Genomic DNA, 21,419 nt, shown 5'->3' with positions numbered 1-21,419 from the left:
GGGTTAAATTTGTTATATTACAAAAAAAAATTCATTATGAATTAACATGCATATTAATTTTGTTTGTTTGATTTTTTCTAATTATTTGTTTATGTTTTTTATTTAATGATAAATTTGTTAACATTAATTGTACTATTTAGTTTTTTTTTAAGTAAAAAAAAACACCCGTGGTCTCTATTTTAGTTCCTATTAATTACTACTATATAATTGTAGATAGACCTGTCCGTACTGATATAATTGTTAATAGTATAAATAGAACATTTAACCTTCAAAATTTTCATTATTTTAATTTTAAAGTTCCAAAATACTTTAAATACTCTCTTCTTGACTTTTTAAAACAGACAATTATAGTAGTCTTTTTTAATTTATCTAAATCACAACTATTTATTTTATTGATTTCTTTCTTAGAAATTTATGCACAACACTATTTTTTATTTAAGGATTTCTTTTGTTATCATTGGTATGAAATATCGATCGATCTTCTAAAATAGTTATTTTTTTCCACTTCAAATATTTAATAAAGTACACTACAATTATTTAAAAACTTCAATTTATTTTAATTTTAAAATTCCAGACTACTATTATTAAACAACTGACAATTTTTTTAATTCTGAATATAAACTATTATTATTATTATTTAAAAACTGTCAATTTGTTATTTTAAAATTCTAAACTATCCTATTACTCTTTTTTTAACAATATCCTATTAGTTTCTTATTGGATATTTTAATGAACTACTACTATTTAAAAACTAACAAAGTTTTTAAATTTTTTATTTTCAAATTACTATTATTTAAAATTTTCCATTTTTTTAATTTTAAAGTTCCAAACTACACCACTTCTGATTTTTTGACTTGAATAGAGGAATATTAAGACTTGTCATTTGTATCTGATTCAAAACATTATATTAGTAGCGTGAAATATATGATTATTTTTTCCATTAAAAATATACATTTTCACAAAGGAATAATAGTAGTTAATAAACATGGAATAAATCTTACGGAACTCCCTTTTATGGCCTCTGTTATGGGCAATTAGCTAGAGGCAAAGAAGAGAATTTAAACATGGTCGTCGATAAAACTACAGCAACACATCGATAGATTTTTTTATTTTTGGTACAAATCAACATTGATAGAAGTATGTAAATTACATATAAAATATATCTTACAAAATCTGGATGATAAAAGTTGTGAAATCTAATAAGTATTTAAGAGTCATATCAAGTTTTGTTTCTCTAAATAAATCCTCTGACAAATAAATTAGAAATTTTGTAGCTCACACAATGACGAATTTTAGTAGACCCAAATTGTTTGCCAATAATTAGAAGGGGGCAAGTCATGACCTATAGCAACTGGAAGTGACATGGGATTAATATAAAAGATAAAACTTAAAATGCTACAAAAAAAATAGTACAATCATCAAAAGAAACAAATAAACTACTTAAAAATTGTAAAAGACAATAATTAATTAGAAAAAATAAAACAATCGATAACCTGAACGAACGAAAGCAAACTCACCAATCAAATTATGCTTCTTTAATTTGAGAGCATATGCATAGATCCACCTTCATATCAAGAGCTTAATGGCCATCCCAAAGAGCATATAACATAAAATATTGTTTTAATTGTTTAGTTTAAGGGGGACAAAACAATCGTAACGGATGGAAAAATTGAAGTAAGATAATATAAACTTACGATTTATTACAAGTCTTTCTAAACTTTCAGACTTTGCTTCAAACACTACAATTTTTATGTTAAAAAACGTAATGTTTTAAAAATATAATTTTCAAATTAGGAAGAGAGAAAGACAAAAAAAAATAGAGATGATCACAAATACGGTGAAATATAAAAAAAAACAAGAAAAGTTAATTTGAAATTAAAAATTAATACAAAAAATTAATGCCATGATATTAATTAGAGTAAATTAAGGGATAAAGCCAAAAAAAAGTGGTTATGATAAATTGTTTTATATATTTTTTTTCTAAATCAAAATTTCAAAATAAATGGATAACATAGCATGGAACCACCAACTATCCCACGTTATATTAGGTTATGCCATTTATTGCTTCAACACGTTGTTTGAAGAAAAAGAAGAAACCAACCTACCTAGTTGTTATGATAAATTACTACTTTATAAATTTTAAATTGCCCTAAAAAGTGCAGATCGCCAGGACAATTTATAGGAGAAAAAAAGTTAAAGCAAAAAAAAATGAAAAAGACATTAAATTTATATGTTAATTGTGAAAGGGGTAAAGTTTAAGAAACTACAACACCTTATGATAAATTGAGAGAACAAAAGAGAAAGAGTGAAGAGAAATGTTGATTCTTTCTTTATAATTCAACTCTTCAACTTTCTTGCTGCATTTACAGAAGAAAAAAAACACGGTAAATCAAAATATAAGTAAGTATGTGCAAAAGTGAGAGGGGAAGAAAATTAGATGAAGTATGTACATCAGATTCTCCCACCGTGCTTTTAAAAAATAATCAAACAAAATAAAAATGCTTTTAAAAACTCTATATTCACACTAGACAATATGCTTTCAAAACGTTAAGATAAATAAGAAATAGATAAAGTAACATTAAGATTTTAAAAAAGTTCATTAGATAAAAATGAAATAGATGATGAAGAAAAAATAAAAATATTAAATTTCATCACCCATAAAATCTCTTGTTTCGATAATATTCCAAATCACTGGAAGTTGTGGGGAACAGAAATGAGAGAACGTGGGGTTTTTAGGGAAGAAAGAAAAAAAGACTTAAGAGAAAGAAGAGAGTGGGTGATTTTATGTTGGTACTTATCGCTCAATGTTACATGCTAGCTTAACTGCTAACAAACAACAACCGTCTATTGATTCAAAGAACAGAAACTGAAAATCCAAATGTGAGAGGTTACTAAAAAAAACGTGGAGTAGTTAGTGGGTTACATGAGTCGTTAAATATATATATATATATATATATATATATATATATATATATATATATATATATATATATATATATATATATATATATTGTTATAGATGCCGTGGCTTAAAAGTCATTATCATTATTTTGTTAATTCAATAAAATTAAGAAAATTCCTTATAAAATTAAACAAATGTTAAATTAATATTGTTTAAAAAATTAAAAGTAAAAAAGATTTTTTTATTGAAAGTGATATTAATTTATTTTTAGACTCTATTTGAATAAATTTCTCTATGAATATTTATAAGATAAGAAAAAAAAATGAACTTATTTCTTTAACTAAAATAAACTTATGAACTTAGCTTTGATAGAAGTTATTTTCATTGAACTTATCTAAAAATTAGGGTGGATAAGTTGATTTTAACTTATTGAAAAGCTCTATACATTTTACCTTCTTATATTCCTCTTAACAATAGTGTGTTTAGATTTGTGGTAAGTTAAACTCATCATGATTTTTTAAAACAACAAATAATTATTTTTTTTTAACTCATCATGATTTCATCTATTTGTTTCTTTCGAAAACTATAGTGAATTTAACTTATCATCACCTATTTAAACACATACAAAATCTTTCTAAAAAAAAAGTTCATCTAAACAAAGATCCTACCATTGAGACTAATCCTAACATTTGTTAAAAAAAAAAAAAGAAGATTGATCCTAACATTGTATGAGTCAAGCGCAAAACAATAGACAAGGTCCATATATTTTTTTTTCTTATTTTATCTTTTTTTTCTGGTTAGAGACCATGAATATCATCTAACCTAGTTAACCAGCTCATGAGGTGTAATTGTCACTGATTTAAAAAAAAAAATAGTTTTCTCAAATGTGAATAGTGTGGCAAATGAGCACCCTCTTTAAATGATCCTAATTGTCCATATCCCACACAATTTGCAACATCTATAATTGTTTTTTTTCTTATTCCTTATTAGGTATTCCCGAATTAGAATATGTAATCCGAAAATGTATTCTGAAATGTCTAGTTTTGGAATAGGTCTTTCGAAAATGTATAGGGCCATATTTCTCTTTTTTATGCAAACGGAAAATCCCTACCCCCCCCTTGGCATCTCCCCTACTTTATTCCCTCTTTCCTCCCCACAATGTCCATCTACACCTCCTTCTCCTCATTCCTTTGTTCTTTGAGATTCAAGATAGACCTAGGAGCACCGCCAGGTTCAAACCTCATGAGGGCGTGGTGGTGTTTGGGGCGCGATGGTTATGGAGGCTTGATAGATTGGGTTTGCTGGGAGAGGCAGGGATGCAAGGTGCCTGGTGAGGGTATTGTTGTCCGTTTGGGTTTTTGGGGGTGCAGGAAGCAAAAAAGGATGTAGAAAGTAATCCCCTCTAACGGATTAGAAAAATGGGTGAATCCAAATGGAAGTAAGCTACTTTTCCTCTAAAGTGAGCTCTTGTGTAACCTCTAGGACCACCACGGCATCAACCCATTTAAATTTGATGGTCCTTGCTCAAGAGAACTAACTTCCTCCATCAAATACTTAATTCAAAAGTTTCCCAATTTTAACTAGAAATTATATATATTACTGCCTCGCATCTTATTATAAGATGAAATTAACTTATTCACCATGATTAAAGAAAAGGTAGTTTAGTAATTAACATTAAATTTCTCTTAAATTATGTATTTTCCAAAATTACCCCTAATATTAATGAGCATACTTTTATTTTTTCTCAAATATTATTATTAATTTTAATTCCTTTAGTATGTCTCATAATTAATATATTTATTGCTTTAATTATTATTGGCTATCAATGTCACTAGTCAAAGTAAGACTTCCAAATATACTTTGTATAAGACAGAGTTAGACTTCCAAAGAACATAAAATATTACTTCTTTTGTTCCATAATAATTATAGTGCAAGAAAAAATAAATTATTCTAAAATATTTATTATTTTAGCTTTTCAATGTAACATTAATTATTTTTTTACTTATATTTTTTATAATATTAATGATATAGACTAAAAAATAATGATGATAATATTAATTTTGTATAATTGATATTTTTTTCACCTATTTATTAATTTTTTTCTATGTAAAGCAACCCATTTATATTTCATTTATTATTTATTGAAATTAGAAAAATATTCATAATTAAAAATATTTTTATGAAAAATAATCAATAAGGAAATATTATGAATTGAAGTCTTATAAAAATGACTAATTACTACTTCTAATTTGAGCGCATAAAAAAGACGAGAGATTCTTTCATTACACGTGAACTTCGTGGACCAAACATAAGATAATCATTGTATAGTGGGCAAAGGCATGGGATTTTTCGACAATCAATTTAATGGTGAAAACTTTCTAGCATAGGTCACAAAGACCTTGAGAATACACAATGTGACATAGTCCACAAGGGTCTAGGAAATGCATTCTCGTGTCATGGTCAAGGTAGTTAAAAGTGTTATAATTAGGAGTAAAGGAGTGTTGGTAACATATATTTTTTATTAGATTAAATTTATTAAAAATTATAAAATTGGGAAAAAAAATTAAATAAAAGATATGATTAACTAAAATTTATGATTTTTAATAAATTTTAATTAATAAAAAAATATGTTAAAGAATATATTGCTAATATTTTTTTATAATAATATATTCGAAGCATGATAGCCAAAATATTTTAGATATAACTATTAGGATGCATTTGATTTGAAAAAAAATAAAAGATTGGATAACACATAATTATTTATCCAACGTTTGATTCAAAAAATGATTGAAAAACAGTGCAAAATAAATAATAATGGACTGGATAAATATTCAAAAACTTGGAACTCACTAAATCTCAATACAACTTTTTGTCCGATGTCCAACAAAAGTAAAAATATAATATTATTTCTGTTTCTTGACTTTTTATTATCACACACATTTTTTTTCTTTTTTCATATGTGTCTCATTCTCTAAACCTCTCTCTTCTCTACCGTGTCAGAGCTCTCCCAATTCATCTCCCTCCTTGCCTTCGCCATGCCCCTCCCCTCCCCCCCTCCGGCAAGCTCATCACCGTGATGCGACAGATCGCACTGAACTTCCTCTTCATCAACAAAGACACATTATCGGTGACACTAAGCTAGTTCTTCTGGGTTGTCATGAAACACCCTGTCATGAAAGAGAAAATCTTCATGAAGCTAACAATGGTGCTTACTTCCACTCGTGGCGGCGACTGGGGGCACTGGACGGAGGAGGCAGTGAACTTCGAAGAAGCGTAGAAACTTGTTTACTTAAAAGTAGCATTAGCTGAAACACTGCGTAATAATAAATTTTATGTTAAATAATAAAATAATTTACAAAGTTTCAAAATCTTGTTCTGTATCTTTTTCTAGTGCAAACCAAACATTGCATAATACAAAAAATGTATTAGAATAAAATTTACATTATTCTGTCCAGTACATAAACACATCAAATAAAATACAATACAAAATTATTTGTATTATGCATTAGCCATTAAATAACGTACAATACAAAAAAATTATCTTATAATTCAACTACTTACCTAATACCGATCTATTTATCCTATCTTTTTAACAAAATCAAATACATCCTTAAATTTTTAGTATAAGTGTGAAGAACATATGGAAGCACGGACATACAAGGGCCTTTTGCCCTCCTCCCCAGGAGTCATAATGAGTAATGTGTAGTATAATTTAAGTGTTAAAGGTAATCCGGGAGGAGAACAGAAAATCGTGAGAAACATCTCTGTTAAAATTCAAAGTTAAGTGCAACTGTATCAATGAATAAACTAGATGTGAGAATCTTAACATTTTTGGCGCCTTGTCTTCTAACCAATAACCATGCTCAATATTTGATAATTAGAGCAGATCCTGTCCACACTAGTAATTTCCAGCATATTCCTACTCCAAGTTAGTTTTAATTAGGTCTCTGTTAGTCATATTCAAGGACGTGTATAGAAGACTAAAGAGTTTTTTATAAGCTTTGGAAAGAAAAATATATATTACACGTTATAAAACGTGAAGTCTTTAGCAATAATTTTTTAGGGAAAACTTTGTCGGCCGTGATAAAAGAGAATGTAATAAAATATGTTGAAGCTCATTTTTTTTATTAAAATATTTTAGGTAAGTTGGATTTTGACAACTCTTTAAAGTTAGAATAAGTTTTAAGGCTCCAAGAGTTTTTATAAAAGTATTTACATATTATTCACTCGATAAATATTTCATATTGATAATGAGAATCGAACTTCATTTTTATGGGATATAATTTATTCCTTACAAATTAGACTAAGATTAACCTTTGTTTGTTTCGTTATAGCTCATGTTAATGCTTGGATATTCATACAAAATTCTAAACAATCTAGTATGGATGTTTATGGTGCAGTTTAATTTAATTTTTAATCAAACCAAATATAAAATAAAGATATCATTATGTTTAATTTAATTTAAATATAACATCGAATCCAAATTTATTGATTTTTTATTTTTAATTCTATTATCATAATTTAAAATCTATCAACTAAACTTACATAATTACTATGTTATATTATTTTAAAAATGAATTTTATTTTTTTATTATATTTTGTTTAACATATTTTAGTTAAAAATTGTTATTTTTACTTCTATCTATCATTAATATAAAATGATATTATTAACTTTTTTTAACATAATAGTAATTTATGCTTCACTTGATGCCTAACAATATTAGTGTATCTTTTTTTAACATATGAAAGTAAAATATGCATCTTATAAAACAAAAAAAAAGTAATAAATCATTTAATATTTATTATTAATTACCACAATAAGAATTAATATAATTATAATATGTGATTTATTCTGTTAGGTCTGATTTTTTATAACGAAATTTAAAAATCAAATCAAACCATGTGATTTTTTAGATTTTTAATTTAAGCAATTTTCAATTTTTTTTGAATCAGTTTGATGATTTACAAACAACTAAATTCGATTTTTAACACCCTTACAATCTAGTATATCTATACTAAGCAATTATTATACTATTCAACATTTTTTTATAAAAAATAATTGTTACATTTTCTTATTTTTTAAATAGTTGATATCCTATACATGATAAAAGTTTGTATTGTTTCAAATAGTTTTTTTAATTTAGTTTTATATTTTCTTAAATAATTTTTTTCTTCATAGAAGTCATTATGTATTAAAAACTAGGTATTTAAACAAGAAAAAACTAATGTTTTTAATATCTATACTCTTGCTTAAACTTGGTTTTGGTCTCTATCATTTTAAATTGATGAATTTAGTCTTTAAAATTTTTAAAATATGTGAATTTAGTTTCTCTTATATTTAGTGACATTTTTTTTTTACTATCATAAAGTTGAAATAATAACTAAATTCAAGTAATTTTTAAAGTTGGAATTAAATTTATCAATTTGAAAATATAGGAACCAAAACCTTTATTAAAATTCTCTAAAATGATATAAATTATATAAAATATGAGAGAGACCAAAAAAAGTTATTAAAAAAATTTTAATCAAACAATTTATTTCATCATTGTATGATATCTAGGATGTGCTATCTTTTTTTGTGATGGACGTGGAGGATGCCGATTGTTGGCCCATTCAAAATCCAAAGTCTAAAATTTATATGTTAAGAATAACCTTTTATTCGTTATCAAATTTAATTATATAAAATAAATATTTATTATCATATGCGTGTGTGTGTTAATCCTCAATTTTTTTAATAAAAAATAATAAACCTGAAAAGTTCAATGTTTTATTTTGCAGAAAAGTTAATTCCTTCAAAAATTAATCTATCTGAATATTTTTAAAAATAATCAAAATTTGTAATGCTAATATAACGACATTCTCGGAGTCGTCTCTAATAAACAATCAGACTATTTTGAAAATCGTTATAATTTAAAAAAATAATAATTTTCCCAAAAAAATGATAAAAGCAATTATTTTTAAAAAAAATAATCCATATAAAAATATAACCCGTCAAAGCAATATTAATACAGGCAGCGTATATTCAACGAGAGTTTCTTAATTTTTTTTATAGTTTCTTTGGTTTTCTACATGGAAAAAAAGAGTTTCTTAAAAAAATAAGATTAATATCTTCTGTAAAAAATTATTGCTTAGAATTAAAAAATAATATTTATTTGATATATACCAATACCATAATTAAACTATAATTAAGTAAAAATTTAAAATATGTAAAAGTCAATTTTCTAAAGTTTCTTACAAAAATGTATGAATTTTTTTAACAACATAACACTATAAAAACCACAAAAAATAATATAAAAACCATAAAAAATAACTTAAAAAACTTACTTAAAAATTTATATTAAAAATATATCAGTGACACGCAGGTACTCCCAACTGCTAACGCATGTTCCACCACTTCCACGGTCACGACCTCAAAGCATATTTTGATTTTCCTTTGTATATTTTTTTTCGCTACTATTTTTGTATTTTCTATGTTATCATATGATTCACATTTTATTTTAGATAAGTAAAAGAGGTTGCCGTCGCTCTGGCAAATTCTGCCGTACCACCACCGACACTCATCTATAAATCCTGATCAATGTTAGGCAAATTTCTCAAATTAGGTTACTTTTAGAAACTAATTCCCAAAATGGGGCTGTTTTGAAACTTTTTTCAGGGGGTCTGTTTTTGAAGGGGACTCGCCAGTGGGGTTGGCGAGTTGGACACGTGGCAGCGCCTGGTGGACTCGCCAGTGGAGTTGGCGAGTTGCTGTCCACGTGGCGGCCACGTGGCGGGTCCCGCCACTCGTACTGACGAAATGCTTTTTACGGAAAAAAAAATTTTAACTTCAAACGCGTATAACTTTTGATAGGAATGTCCGTTTGAGGCCCATAATATGTCAAAACGTGGACAGCAACTCGCCAACTCCACTGGCGAGTCCACCAGGCGCTGCCACGTGTCCAACTCGCCAACCCCACTGGCGAGTCCCCTTCAAAAACAGACCCCCCCCCCCCCGAAAAAAGTTTCAAAACAGCCCCATTTTGGGAATTAGTTTCTAAAAATAACCTAGTTTGAGAAATTTACCCCAATGTTAGGCGGGTAAAAAATATATCATAAAATGGACTTGCTAACGGATTTCAAATGTGACAATTCTTAAAGAACAATTGTTTCTATTATAAAACAGTTCTTTACTATTCCTTTGTTTTTTTTTACAGTAAAAGCTACTACTATAATGTTATGAAAAAACTATTACTATAATTTCATTTTAAATTTTTTTAAAAATTACATCTTTGTAAGACACATAATAGGAGTTTGAAAGAAAGTCCAAGAGGTGAAAAAGACACAAATTTCATCATCATTTCTGTTTTTCTTTTACATCACTACCAATAAATGTCTTGAAACCGAAATCCTCAAAGACTCATTTGGACAAGGGGAAAAAAGCGGACTTAACGCCCCCGCCCAATTTAATTTTCTCGCCTGCAACTTCAAGTTTCAAGGGAAACCAACAAGCACACCATCATAGTCATGGACCATGCAGATATAATTTTAAATTCAAATTTCAGGAAAAAATACCTATTTTAGTAACAAATTAATATATCTGAAAAAGTTAAAAAATTTCAAATTTAATTTTTAAATATAAAAAAATATATTAAATGTGTGAAATCATTTGATTATTAAAATATTATTTACAAATTAATTTAATAATAAATTAAATTTCAAAATTTCAAAATTAATTTGTTATTAAATTCTCCATAAAATTAATCTGTCAAATATTTTTACATTAAAAAATTAAATTAAAAATTTTCAGTTTAAATTTTTAAAATTTTCAAGAATCAAAATAAATATTTATTCAAAATTTAAAAATATATTCAAAAGAATCATTGACAATTTCACATTCCTCACCCCTTTTTGGGGAGAAAAGCGGGCCACTTGCTATAATGCCTAAATTAAATTGCATTTCCTGGTTCCTTTCTACTAAAAATATTTATATAAAAAAAGATAATTTTACACATTCTCTGGAGCCCAAGCATAATCCTAGTCCTCTTCGTCGCCGACAACCTTCGACGACGAGTTTTTACAGAAAACAGCGCTTTCTCCGTCGTGAGCCTCACTCTTAACAACGAAGTGCCCCAACGAATCCACCAACTCAACCAAATTTTCCTTGCACAGAAACTCCTCGCTGAAAACCCTTTCCACCTCTCTCCCGAAGTCATGCACGAACACGTGGGTCTCGCCGCCGGATATTTTACTCCGGGCAAGCACCGCCGCCGTGAAGATCGGCGCCATCCGCCCTGGGGCCGCCGGAAAATACCCTTTTGGCCCGTCAACGAGAATAACATCCCACGCAACCTGGTAGATGTGGTTAGGTAAGTCGTTGATTGCAAGCTTGCATTCGGAGAACAAGAGGTTCTGGACGGGCCTGCAGTCGTTTTGGGCCTGGGATTGGGCCTGGGAGAGGAGTTTTGGGTATTCGCTGACTTTCGTCGTGAATTGAATGTCGTAGGCTTCGACGCCGGGGTTGGAAGACTCGAACTTGGAGATGGCGTATTCGTTCTCGTCGAGGAAGACGGTGCGGCCGCCGCGGTGGTTGAGGGCGGCCCAGAGGAGGGACTCGTGGGTGAGGCCGAAGACGAGGAGGTTGGGGCGCGGGGGGAGGCGGAGGAGGGAGGTGGAGACGGCGGAGATTTCGGCGGGGGACATGGGTTTGGTGGAGGAGTTGGCGGCGGCGGCGTAGTGGAGGAGTGCCTTTGTGACGGAGGGTGGGAGAGGGGAGGTAACGGCGGAGGAGCTGGTTGAAGTGGAGGAGATTGTGGTTGAGATGAGGGTCCAGGTGAAGAGGAGGGTGGAGAAGAGGAGGAAGAAGAAAAAGAGCCAGAGACGGTGGGAAGAGAAGAGTGTTGAAGCGGCGGTGTTGGGTGTTAGGGTTTGTTTGTGGAGGAGGATGAGCTTGGTGTTGTTGTTGTTCTTCATTTTGTACGAGGAAAAGAGATTGATTGATTGATTGATTGTTGTTGTTGTTATGTTTCTTTGGAGATTGTTTCTTCTTCTCTAAAACCTCTCTCTCCCTCTAAGTAATAGTTACTACTGGTGAGAAGTGCCTTAATTATTATGGCTTGTGATAGTAGTAGTACTACTGCGGAAGATAGGAGAAGTTAGCAAGGGACAGAGGAATTGAGAAGGGTCACACGTATCCCAAGACCCAGCCACAGATCCTGGAGACTGTAAATGCTGCCTTGGTCCACTTTCTCGTGCTCCATTTATTAATGTCAGACCTTGAATTTATTTTTAAAAATATTTGAGATATTTAATTTGACATGTGAGTTTATAAGAAACAGTAGGGGTGATTTAGAGAAAAATGGAACCTGAATGAGAAAGAGGAATCGTAATTATAAAATATGATTGCCACTGATAGGGAAAAAAAGCAGATTTAGTAAAAAAAAAAAATTTAAATCTTCTTTACAAATTACAATAACCCAGTGTTTTTTTTCTTTAAAATATTTTTAGTAATAAAGTATATTCTCTTACCAAATTCTATTTCAACTATTTTTAGATATTTCAATAAGATTATGAAGATGTTTAATTGATTGAACATGATAAGGGCAAATCTTTTAGTATGATCTTCCATTCAATTCCTACATATTAAAAAGGGATTTGAATAAGTTTACCTCTTTTTATGTATACAAAAACAAATATTTAATTCATTAAAATTAATAAAAAAAATAGTTAAATTAGTTTAATATAATTAATATTATTATAAATTTAAATTATGTTCAAAAATATCTATAGAATTAATTGGTTTAAACAATGTCAGATATAATGACACTATTTATAATGTAATGAGTATTTTTTAACCAGTTATATTATTAATAGATCAATAATGCATTCACTTTCATAAAAAATGTGTCATATCTCATTAATAGACTTCAAAATAAATTAGGATTATAAAAGAAAATTAACAATTAATATATTTAAAAGAGGACATACGTTTCTTATAATTTGAAACAAAGAATATTATTATTTAATTTTTCTTATATATAGAAATAGATGTAATATTAATTAATAAAATAACTTCATGTTAAATTATTTGTGTTGATTGTAATTTTTTACAAAGAACTTGTTGATGTTTACATGCTTGCATTAAAATTTGCAAATTCAAATTTGAGTTAAATTCAAGTCTGTGAAAGCAACTAAAGCCTCACTTCTACATAATTGAGTTTAAAGGAAAATTTTTAATGTACAAACGTACTTTTGATTATAATCAAACATGTCACGGTACTTTACTCGCTAAAATGAGTTTGGAACTTTCCAAACAACCTTTTTTATTCATTGGAAATTGGAAATAGGCTTACTTGATTATAAGAGAGAAAACATCACTCTCTCCTTCCTCTCTCTCTTTATATATTTATGTTTTAGCCTTTTATTTTTTTTCTCGAAACTTTTGGTACTTTAGAATCTTAAAGTCTAATTAATGTTTTTTTATTCAAATACACCCATAATTAATACTCACTTAGTGGTACATGGATAAAAAATCAATGTATTAAATAGAGACAATGTAGTTTAATTATAACAACCTTTTTCTTTTTTTCTCGAAACTTTTGGTACTTTAGAATCTTAAAGTCTAATTAATGTTTTTTTTATTCAAATACACCCATAATTAATACCCACTTAGTGGTACATGGATAAAAAATGAATGTATTAAATAGAGACAATGTAGTTCAATTATAACAATGTTTTAGTTCTATTAAATATTTCATAAATGATGTACAATAACCTTAAATATCAAAAGAAATAAAAAGGAGGGAGTAATTGTTTTCTAAATTAAAATAAGAAACTTGTACGTTACACATTACAACCCCCTTCTCATATGTTTAGATGTTTAAAGTTAATGCATATAAATTAAAAAAATATATTTAATAGAAGTAAAATATTAAATTTAAACTAAATGGCCTTATTTAATAATCTTTAATGTTTACGTGAGATATTAAATAAGGATATATTTGAAAAAAATATTAATTAGACTTTAAAATTTAAAAACACCAATTGTTTTGAGCTTAAAAAAAAAGTCACAACATCTACCTTTGTTTGGTAATTGAGAAATAGGGAGGCTAGGAGAAGAAAGAAATAGAAGAAACAAAAAGTGAGTGTGTCTGGTATGCAGAAATAATTATGGAATCCACATATTTTTACTATATTTCTTATATATTGTTATGCACCTTTTTTTTCTCATTTCTCTTAAATTAAACACCTTCATTTTTATTTTATTTCTCATATATTTTCATTTATGTTCCCTATTTCGATTAACTCAATTTCTTACATTTCTATTTTTTTGTATTACATATTTCTAATTTATGGACCTATTATAAATTTTTTCTCAACTAGTTACATAAGTCTTGATTGTCAAATGAATTATAAATAAATTCTTTTAAGAATATATTTTTATTGAAAATGGTGATTCTAATTATGGTCGTATGGATGCTACTCACCTAGATGTTGTTGATTTCTTTGTTGATCCGAATAGCAATATTGATCACCTTGTTGGTGATGAAAGTGTCAAGAGATAATTTTGTTATTGAACTTTATTCTTTAGTAGAATAGTTTGAACTTTATATGTTTTTGAACTTTTGGTACTTTGTTGTTATTTGACTTTATTGGACTTAAATAATTTTATTGGGCTTTATATGTGTTTTTCTTTTCAAAGCAATATATAAGTTTTGTTATCTTTCAATTTGGTTTCTGTATATTGATTTTTTTATACTCCTTTTTTTGTTAAGAATGAATATTGGCAATAACATCAATAACGAAGATGTCTTACTAACAATGAAAACAACTTATACAATCCACAAGAAAAATGAATTTTTCTCCTAGTAATGCAAGAAGTTTGTGTTAGTATTATATCTAGAAGTATAAATATTACTGAAGGCTTTGGTAAAGCCAATATATTGTTACTTGGAGGAACTAAGTTACACATTGACAATGCATTATATTCTTCCAAGTCTCATAGAAACTTGTTAAGCGTCAAAGATATTCATTTAAATGGATACCATATTGAAACAAACAATGAAGGAAATGATAGTTACATAGAAGTATTCTCAACACTTACACTGGAAAATTATGATCTATTTTGCATTAAAAAATATACAACAATAATAAATAGCGAAAAATAGAATTTTTTTTTACAGAAGTACACATTCTCTCTCCAACTTTATCTCAAAATGCACCTGCTTAGAAAAAGAATACTCAATATACACTACTTTGCAGCATCTTTGGGAAGTCGGGTCTGGCCACCCCGACTTCCATCCGGTGATTCTTTTTTATTTTAATTTAAATTACTAAAATAATACAAATATTATATTATATAAATATATTTTAAATTGATTTTAAAAATACTTTTTTATTAAAATAATTTTTTAATAAGAAAATGATATTATTGAATATAATTACTTTTCTTATATTATTTAATTTATATACGAAATTTTTTTAAGTTAACATTTTATTTTTAAAAAAAATATGAATTTTGTCTAATAATATATTTGCTTTAGTAAAAAAATTAAAAATTTTAATATTATTATTTTACTAAATATAAATTGTTTGTTTATGTCATTAGATTTTTTTTAAATGATAATAATTTTTGTTTAACAATTTATTTATAGAAGAACATTATACTACATTATAAATAAAATACTTAAACAGTCACATTTGGTTAAGGAAAAATTTAAGATGAAGACATGTTGGGACAATTGTTGTTTTTGTTATGTCTCTTTTGTAAGCAAATTCCACATTTTTTCTACTTTTCCGTTCATTCTCGTCTTCGTCCATCTCAGTTGGAATGTGAGTTGAAATCGGACGACCATTTGCGAAACTCTTTCTCCTTGGATCAAGACCCCACTGATCTCCTTCATATTCTTGTCACACATTAATTTGTGTGGCAGTAAACCAAAGAAGTTGTAGACGTGCAAAATGTGTTGTAAGGTGAACAGAGGGGCATATAGTTCATGGGATCAGCACTGACAGATTTACAAGCAGGCATGACGTAAGAACACGGTAAGTGTTTAGCCTTATATTCACCACAATCACACTTTTGGGATTGTAACATTACCCTAAACCTTCCCTTCCATGTGGTCTGGGTGTTTGAAGTGGAGATTGGGTCTCTGTTACAATAAATGTGTGGTGTGGTTGTGTCTGTCGAATTCGTTTACAATGTGTATTTGATTCTTGTTGACCGCTATTTGTTGCCTTAGAGACTGACTTCGGGATAAGCCGGAGTTGATCATTGCTTGAGTTTGTCGGCCTCTAATAGCAAAGAGTTGTGCGGTCTTGAAGTACATCTCCTCAACCAACAATGACACTGGCAAATGTCTTACATTTTTTAACATGGAACTAACACACTTAGACAAATTTGTGGTCATATGTCCCCAACGTTTCCCACATCGAAGCATTGTACCCAAAAAAATTTGAGTAACTGATCAAGCCATTCAGCTGCACTTGGCTTATTCGCACGAATATCCCTAAGATGTTGTTAGTGCATCTTCTCCATGTTTGCGTAACTTGTAAATATTCAATCAATCTATTATGTTATGAAATTTGATTGAAAGTAAAGTTTAACGAAGAAATAAAATAGATTCTCACCCGCCAGTATGAGTGGTTTCTTTAAACGTTTGTAGTTTGAGTTACCATGAAGAAAATTTTGTGCAATGTGGCGCAGGTAAAAGAAATGGGATGTGCCCTGAACCCATAAGTTACTTGGGTTGTTGTAGGAACTTATAATTAAGGGGTGTTTGGAATTGTCCCATTAAGAAAATTGTTCTGAATTAGAACACAAACGAGTGAAGGACATGTTGATAGGCTTGCTGGAATTGGACCCAAGAAGGCATTATTGAAAAGTATGAGCTTTGTGAGATAGCCCTTGGTGCAAAGAGTTTAGAAAAAAAATATGATACTTGAGAAATCAAAATCAAATAGATGGTTTATTCTAAAATAATTCTATTTTACAGGTTGGTACCTATTTTGGTTCTAAGGGCTGAAATCTTGATGCAGCCAGTCAGCTAGGGGCACCGTTAGGTATATAAGGATTTTTCTATTGCTTTAATATGTTTTCCTATGGAAAGGGTGCATAATTTTAGTGGAGTAATTGCACAACATTATGGAGAGGGTTTCATACTTGTTTAGGAGTTTTCTTTTCACCAGAGATTAGGAATGGCAGAATTCAATTTTATGTCACTTTTGGCTACCTTTGTTGGTTGGTGTTACTGCAAGTTCAAAATAAACACATATTCAAATAACATGTCTTATCAAATTCTTTAGGAAAAACCCCACACTGAAGTTGTCTCCCATTCTACAATGGCATAGGCAATCGAGAAGATATGGTTAGCTTCATCTTGTGCATCAACAATGTGTCAGTATACTTTCCCTAAAAACATGTATCATCTACTTGTACTATGGTTTTGCAATATGCAAACCCATTAATGCATGGATCAAATGACCAAAAGACACGTTTTTTTAAGCATGTTTTTGCCCGATACGATTTCTCCTCCCTCAAACACAGATTTTGTTTGAGAAGCTACCACAGTCTCAGGAACAAAAGATTGCAAAGCTCCTAAAAGTTTTGGTAGCTTGACATATGATTCTTCCCTGTTAACATGAATCATCTTCAACACTCTTTGATTTGCTAATCATGTCTTTTTGTAGGATGGGGTATAACTCATGAACGTTTTGCTCTTAAAATTTACATTATTTTGTCCAGTACATAAACGCATCAAACAAGATACAATACAAAATTATTTGTATTATGCATTAGCCATCAAATAACGTACAATATAAAAAATTACTTGGGTTGTGCAATGTGGCACAGGTAAAAGAAATGGGTTGTGCAATGTGGCACAGGTAAAAGAAATGGGATGTGCCTTGAACCCATAAGTTACTTGGGTTGTTGTAGGAACTTATAATCAAGGGGTGTTTGGAATTGTCCCATTAAGAAAATTGTTCTGAATTAGAACACGAACGAGTGAAGGACATGTTGATAGACTTGCTGGAATTGGACCCAAGAAGGCATTATTGAAAAGTATGAGCTTTGTGAGATAGCCCTTGGTGCAAAGAATTTAGAAAAAAATATGATACTTGACAAATCAAAATCAAATAGATGGTTTATTCTAAAATAATTCTATTTTACAGGTTGGTACCTATTTTGGTTCTAAGGGCTGGAATCTAGATGCAGCTAGGGGCACCGTTAGGTATATAAGGATTTTTCTATTGCTTTAATATGTTTTCCTATGGAAAGGGTGCATAATTTTAGTGGAGTAATTACACAACATTATGGAGAGGGTTTCATACTTGTTTAGGAGTTTTCTTTTCACCTGAGATTAGGAATGGCAGAATTCAATTTTATGTCACTTTTGGCTACCTTTGTTGGTTGGTGTTACTGCAAGTTCAAAATAAACACATATTCAAATAACATGTCTTCTCAAATTCTTTAGGAAAAACCCCACACTGAAGTTGTCTCCCATTCTACAATGGCATAGGCAATCGAGAAGATATGGTTAGCTTCATCTTGTGCATCAACAATGTGTCAGTATACTTCCCCTAAAGACATGTATCATCTACTTGTACTATGGTTTTGCAATATGCAAACCCATTAATGCATGGATCAAATGACCAAAAGACACGTTTTTTTAAGCATGTTTTTGCCTGATACGATTTCTCCTCCCTCAAACACAGATTTTGTTTGAGAAGCTACCACAGTCTCAGGAACAAAAGATTGCAAAGCTCCTAAAAGTTTTGGTAGCTTGACATATGATTCTTCCCTGTTAACATGAATCATCTTCAACACTCTTTGATTTGCTAATCATGTCTTTTTGTAGGATGGGGTATAACTCATGAACGTTTTGCTCTTAAAATTTACATTATTTTGTCCAGTACATAAACGCATCAAACAAGATACAATACAAAATTATTTGTATTATGCATTAGCCATCAAATAACGTACAATATAAAAAATTACTTGGGTTGTGCAATGTGGCACAGGTAAAAGAAATGGGTTGTGCAATGTGGCACAGGTAAAAGAAATGGGATGTGCCCTGAACCCATAAGTTACTTGGGTTGTTGTAGGAACTTATAATCAAGGGGTGTTTGGAATTGTCCCATTAAGAAAATTGTTCTGAATTAGAACACGAACGAGTGAAGGACATGTTGATAGGCTTGCTGGAATTGGACCCAAGAAGGCATTATTGAAAAGTATGAGCTTTGTGAGATAGCCCTTGGTGCAAAGAGTTTAGAAAAAAATATGATACTTGAGAAATCAAAATCAAATAGATGGTTTATTCTAAAATAATTCTATTTTACAGGTTGGTACCTATTTTGGTTCTAAGGGCTGGAATCTTGATGCAGCCAGTCAGCCAGGGGCACCGTTAGGTATATAAGGATTTTTCTATTGCTTTAATATGTTATCCTATGGAAAGGGTGCATAATTTTAGTGGAGTAATTACACAACATTATGGAGAGGGTTTCATACTTGTTTAGGAGTTTTCTTTTCACCTGAGATTAGGAATGGCAGAATTCAATTTTATGCCACTTTTGGCTACCTTTGTTGGTTGGTGTTACTGCAAGTTCAAAATAAACACATTCAAATAACATGTCTTCTCAAATTCTTTAGGAAAAACCCCACACTGAAGTTGTCTCCCATTCTACAATGGCATAGGCAATCGAGAAGATATGGTTAGCTTCATCTTGTGCATCAACAATGTGTCAGTATACTTCCCCTAAAGACATGTATCATCTACTTGTACTATGGTTTTGCAATATGCAAACCCATTAATGCATGGATCAAATGACCAAAAGACACATTTTTTTAAGCATGTTTTTGCCCAATACGATTTCTCCTCCCTCAAACACAGATTTTGTTTGAGAAGCTACCACAGTCTCAGGAACACAAGATTGCAAAGCTCCTAAAAGTTTTGGTAGCTTGACATATGATTCTTCCCTGTTAACATGAATCATCTTCAACACTCTATGATTTTCTAATCATGTCTTTTTGTAGGATGGGGTATAACTCATGAACGTTTTGCTCCTAAAATTTACATTATTTTGTCCAGTACATAAACGCATCAAACAAGATACAATACAAAATTATTTGTATTATGCATTAGCCATCAAATAACGTACAATATAAAAAATTACTTGGGTTGTGCAATGTGGCACAGGTAAAAGAAATGGGTTGTGCAATGTGGCACAGGTAAAAGAAATGGGATGTGCCCTGAACCCATAAGTTACTTGGGTTGTTGTAGGAACTTATAATTAAGGGGTGTTTGGAATTGTCCCATTAAGAAAATTGTTCTGAATTAGAACACAAACGAGTGAAGGACATGTTGATAGGCTTGCTGGAATTGGACCCAAGAAGGCATTATTGAAAAGTATGAGCTTTGTGAGATAGCCCTTGGTGCAAAGAGTTTAGAAAAAAATATGATACTTGAGAAATCAAAATCAAATAGATGGTTTATTCTAAAATAATTCTATTTTACAGGTTGGTACCTATTTTGGTTCTAAGGGCTGGAATCTTGATGCAGCCAGTCAGCCAGGGGCACCGTTAGGTATATAAGGATTTTTCTATTGCTTTAATATGTTATCCTATGGAAAGGGTGCATAATTTTAGTGGAGTAATTGCACAACATTATGGAGAGGGTTTCATACTTGTTTAGGAGTTTTCTTTTCACCAGAGATTAGGAATGGCAGAATTCAATTTTATGTCACTTTTGGCTACCTTTGTTGGTTGGTGTTACTGCAAGTTCAAAATAAACACATTCAAATAACATGTCTTCTCAAATTCTTTAGGAAAAACCCCACACTGAAGTTGTCTCCCATTCTACAATGGCATAGGCAATCGAGAAGATATGGTTAGCTTCATCTTGTGCATCAACAATGTGTCAGTATACTTCCCCTAAAGACATGTATCATCTACTTGTACTATGGTTTTGCAATATGCAAACCCATTAATGCATGGATCAAATGACCAAAAGACACATTTTTTTAAGCATGTTTTTGCCCGATACGATTTCTCCTCCCTCAAACACAGATTTTGTTTGAGAAGCTACCACAGTCTCAGGAACACAAGATTGCAAAGCTCCTAAAAGTTTTGGTAGCTTGACATATGATTCTTCCCTGTTAACATGAATCATCTTCAACACTCTATGATTTGCTAATCATGTCTTTTTGTAGGATGGGGTATAACTCATGAACGTTTTGCTCCTAAAATTTACATTATTTTGTCCAGTACATAAACGCATCAAACAAGATACAATACAAAATTATTTGTATTATGCATTAGCCATCAAATAACGTACAATATAAAAAATTACTTGGGTTGTGCAATGTGGCACAGGTAAAAGAAATGGGTTGTGCAATGTGGCACAGGTAAAAGAAATGGGATGTGCCCTGAACCCATAAGTTACTTGGGTTGTTGTAGGAACTTATAATCAAGGGGTGTTTGGAATTGTCCCATTAAGAAAATTGTTCTGAATTAGAACACGAACGAGTGAAGGACATGTTGATA

At 30.1% G+C, this 21,419-nt stretch overlaps 1 protein-coding gene across 1 annotated transcript; it reads right to left on the bottom strand.

Annotated features, from left to right (window-relative positions):
* Positions 1-10,837: 10,837 nt before the first annotated feature.
* LOC114419721 (protein IRX15-LIKE-like) lies at positions 10,838-12,135 on the bottom strand. Its single transcript, XM_028385489.1, has one exon. The coding sequence runs from the start codon at positions 11,849-11,851 to the stop codon at positions 10,916-10,918; it is 936 nt and encodes a 311-aa protein (XP_028241290.1). The 5' UTR covers positions 11,852-12,135; the 3' UTR covers positions 10,838-10,915.
* Between the last annotated feature and the right edge of the window lie 9,284 nt (positions 12,136-21,419).

This window comes from Glycine soja, chromosome 7 (assembly GCF_004193775.1).
Source record: "Glycine soja cultivar W05 chromosome 7, ASM419377v2, whole genome shotgun sequence".
Lineage (NCBI taxonomy): Eukaryota > Viridiplantae > Streptophyta > Magnoliopsida > Fabales > Fabaceae > Glycine > Glycine soja.
Note: the sequence above shows the minus strand (reverse complement) of the source record. Positions and strands in the feature narration are given on the sequence as shown.

Coding starts and splice junctions, on each gene's coding strand:
- LOC114419721 (XM_028385489.1), bottom strand. CDS start 11,851: ATGAAGAACAACAACAACACCAAGCTCATCCTCCTCCACAAACAAACC.